This window comes from Bison bison, unplaced genomic scaffold (genome assembly GCF_000754665.1).
Source record: "Bison bison bison isolate TAMUID 2011002044 unplaced genomic scaffold, Bison_UMD1.0 scf7180017864383, whole genome shotgun sequence".
Classification (NCBI taxonomy): Eukaryota; Metazoa; Chordata; class Mammalia; order Artiodactyla; family Bovidae; genus Bison; species Bison bison.
In genome coordinates this window covers 8,096,052-8,097,591 of record NW_011494955.1, presented here as the reverse complement: position 1 = coordinate 8,097,591, position 1,540 = coordinate 8,096,052, and the positions used below count along the sequence as shown (strand labels likewise).

The following is a 1,540-nucleotide window of genomic DNA, read 5'->3' as shown; positions in this document are numbered from 1 at the left end:
TGCGGAGTCCCCTGGGCCGCGAGCCGGGACCGCTGAGCCGGGAGCCGGGAGCCGAGCGCGCCGGGCTGGGGCCGGGCCGGAGCGGAGCGGAGAGGCAGCGCGCCCGCCCCAGCCCCCGAGTCCGCCGCCTGCCCGCCCGCAGCCGCCGCCCCCGCCATGGAGCAAGACCACAGCCCCCGGAAGATCCAGTTCACCGTCCCGCTTCTGGAGCCGCACCTTGACCCCGAGGCGGCCGAGCAGGTGCGGAGCGGGGCGGGGCGGCAGGGGGCTCGCCCGGCAGAGGGCGAGGGACCCCGGACTGTGCGACCCCAGACCCCCGCTCAGTCCTCCCTTAGCGGTGCGCCCCTGCGAGGGCCAGCGCGGTGTTGTGGGGGGGGGGGGGGGTCTTCTCTCCCCTCCCCCACCGTGGGAGCCCCATCTCCCCATCTGTGCTTCTCCGAGATGGACAGAAGGACGAACGCCTGCCCTCGAAGCCAGTCCTCACGAAAGTCTTTCCCTTCCTTCCCCAGCCCTGGGGGAGGGGGCTTGCCTGAGGACACGACCCCTCCCCCCCTTCACCAGTCTTGCATCCCCACCCAGTCAAACCCCGCCAGAGTTTCTGAGCTCGGTGGGGACGCCCAAGGGTGTTGGAGGGGTTAAGGGAGAGGACAGGTAACCGAGGGAGTTGAAAGAGGAGAAAGAGCCCCCCCAGCCCTCTCCTAACTGGGGGCGACCCTGCCGGAGTCCAGAGAGTGAGGACGAGAAGGGGTTGAGGAGAACTGCGAGGGCTGGGGCTTTGGGGAGAGGAGTGGTCGTGCGTGCAGGCTGGCTCCCCTCTCTGCAAGTCTGGACACGTGGGTCCTTGTTCCCAACTCCTGCCCTTTGGATCGGTAGTGGGGAGGCGGGGTGAGGAGGGCATGGGAGAATGGCCTTCGGGAGGCCGAGGCGGGGGCTTTCTAGGGGCTAGGGTCCAAGCCTGAGCGGAGACACGGTGAAGCACTGTGCTGGCCTGGGCTCAAGGGTGGGAGTCCAGGGCCGTGGCCCAGCCTCCCGTCCTGGCCTATTTTTAGCTCAGAGCAGCCTGGCAGAGGCGGCAGTGTATGAGAGTGTGTGAGCAACTGTGTGTGTCAGGGAGAGTGAGCATGTGTGTGGAGACGGTGACCACCCGCGGTGGCTACTACCACCCATTTGCCAAATATTTGCTCTTTGCTCCATCGCTTTTGGTCTTCTCTGTCCGTTTGCCTAGACATCCCTGCTCCTAAAGAATATTCGTTTCCCACAAGGTCTCTGCCCTGCTTCCCCACCTGGCTGCAGGGGCTCTGGCTGGGCCTCCCCACCTGAAAAAGCTCTGAGCTCTTGGGATGGGCTGGAGAGCGTGTTCTTCCTGCTGCTCCAGCTGTTTGGGGAAATAAGGTCTGGATGTGAAGGTTCAGTACACTCCCTGTAACTTTAGCTTTCCAGAGTGTGGGGAGGGGTTAGGGACCTGCATCTCCATCCTCTCCCTGGCCTGGTGGAAGCCACATCTCCAGACCTCAAACGTGTGACAGCAGGGAGGGAGGGT

General features: G+C 65.2%; 1 protein-coding gene across 2 annotated transcripts in view; it reads left to right on the top strand.

Moving 5' to 3' along the window:
• The first annotated feature begins 23 nt into the window (after window positions 1-23).
• PPP1R1A (protein phosphatase 1, regulatory (inhibitor) subunit 1A) overlaps window positions 24-1,540 on the top strand; it is an 8,125-nt gene continuing 6,608 nt past the window's right edge. The window contains exon 1 of one of the 2 annotated variants that reach the window (XM_010857992.1): window positions 24-240. In XM_010857992.1, the coding sequence (XP_010856294.1) occupies window positions 157-240 (84 nt within the window). In that variant the 5' untranslated portion in view covers window positions 24-156. The remainder of the gene's footprint in view (window positions 241-1,540) is intronic. The other variant, XM_010857993.1, reaches the window with a different exon arrangement.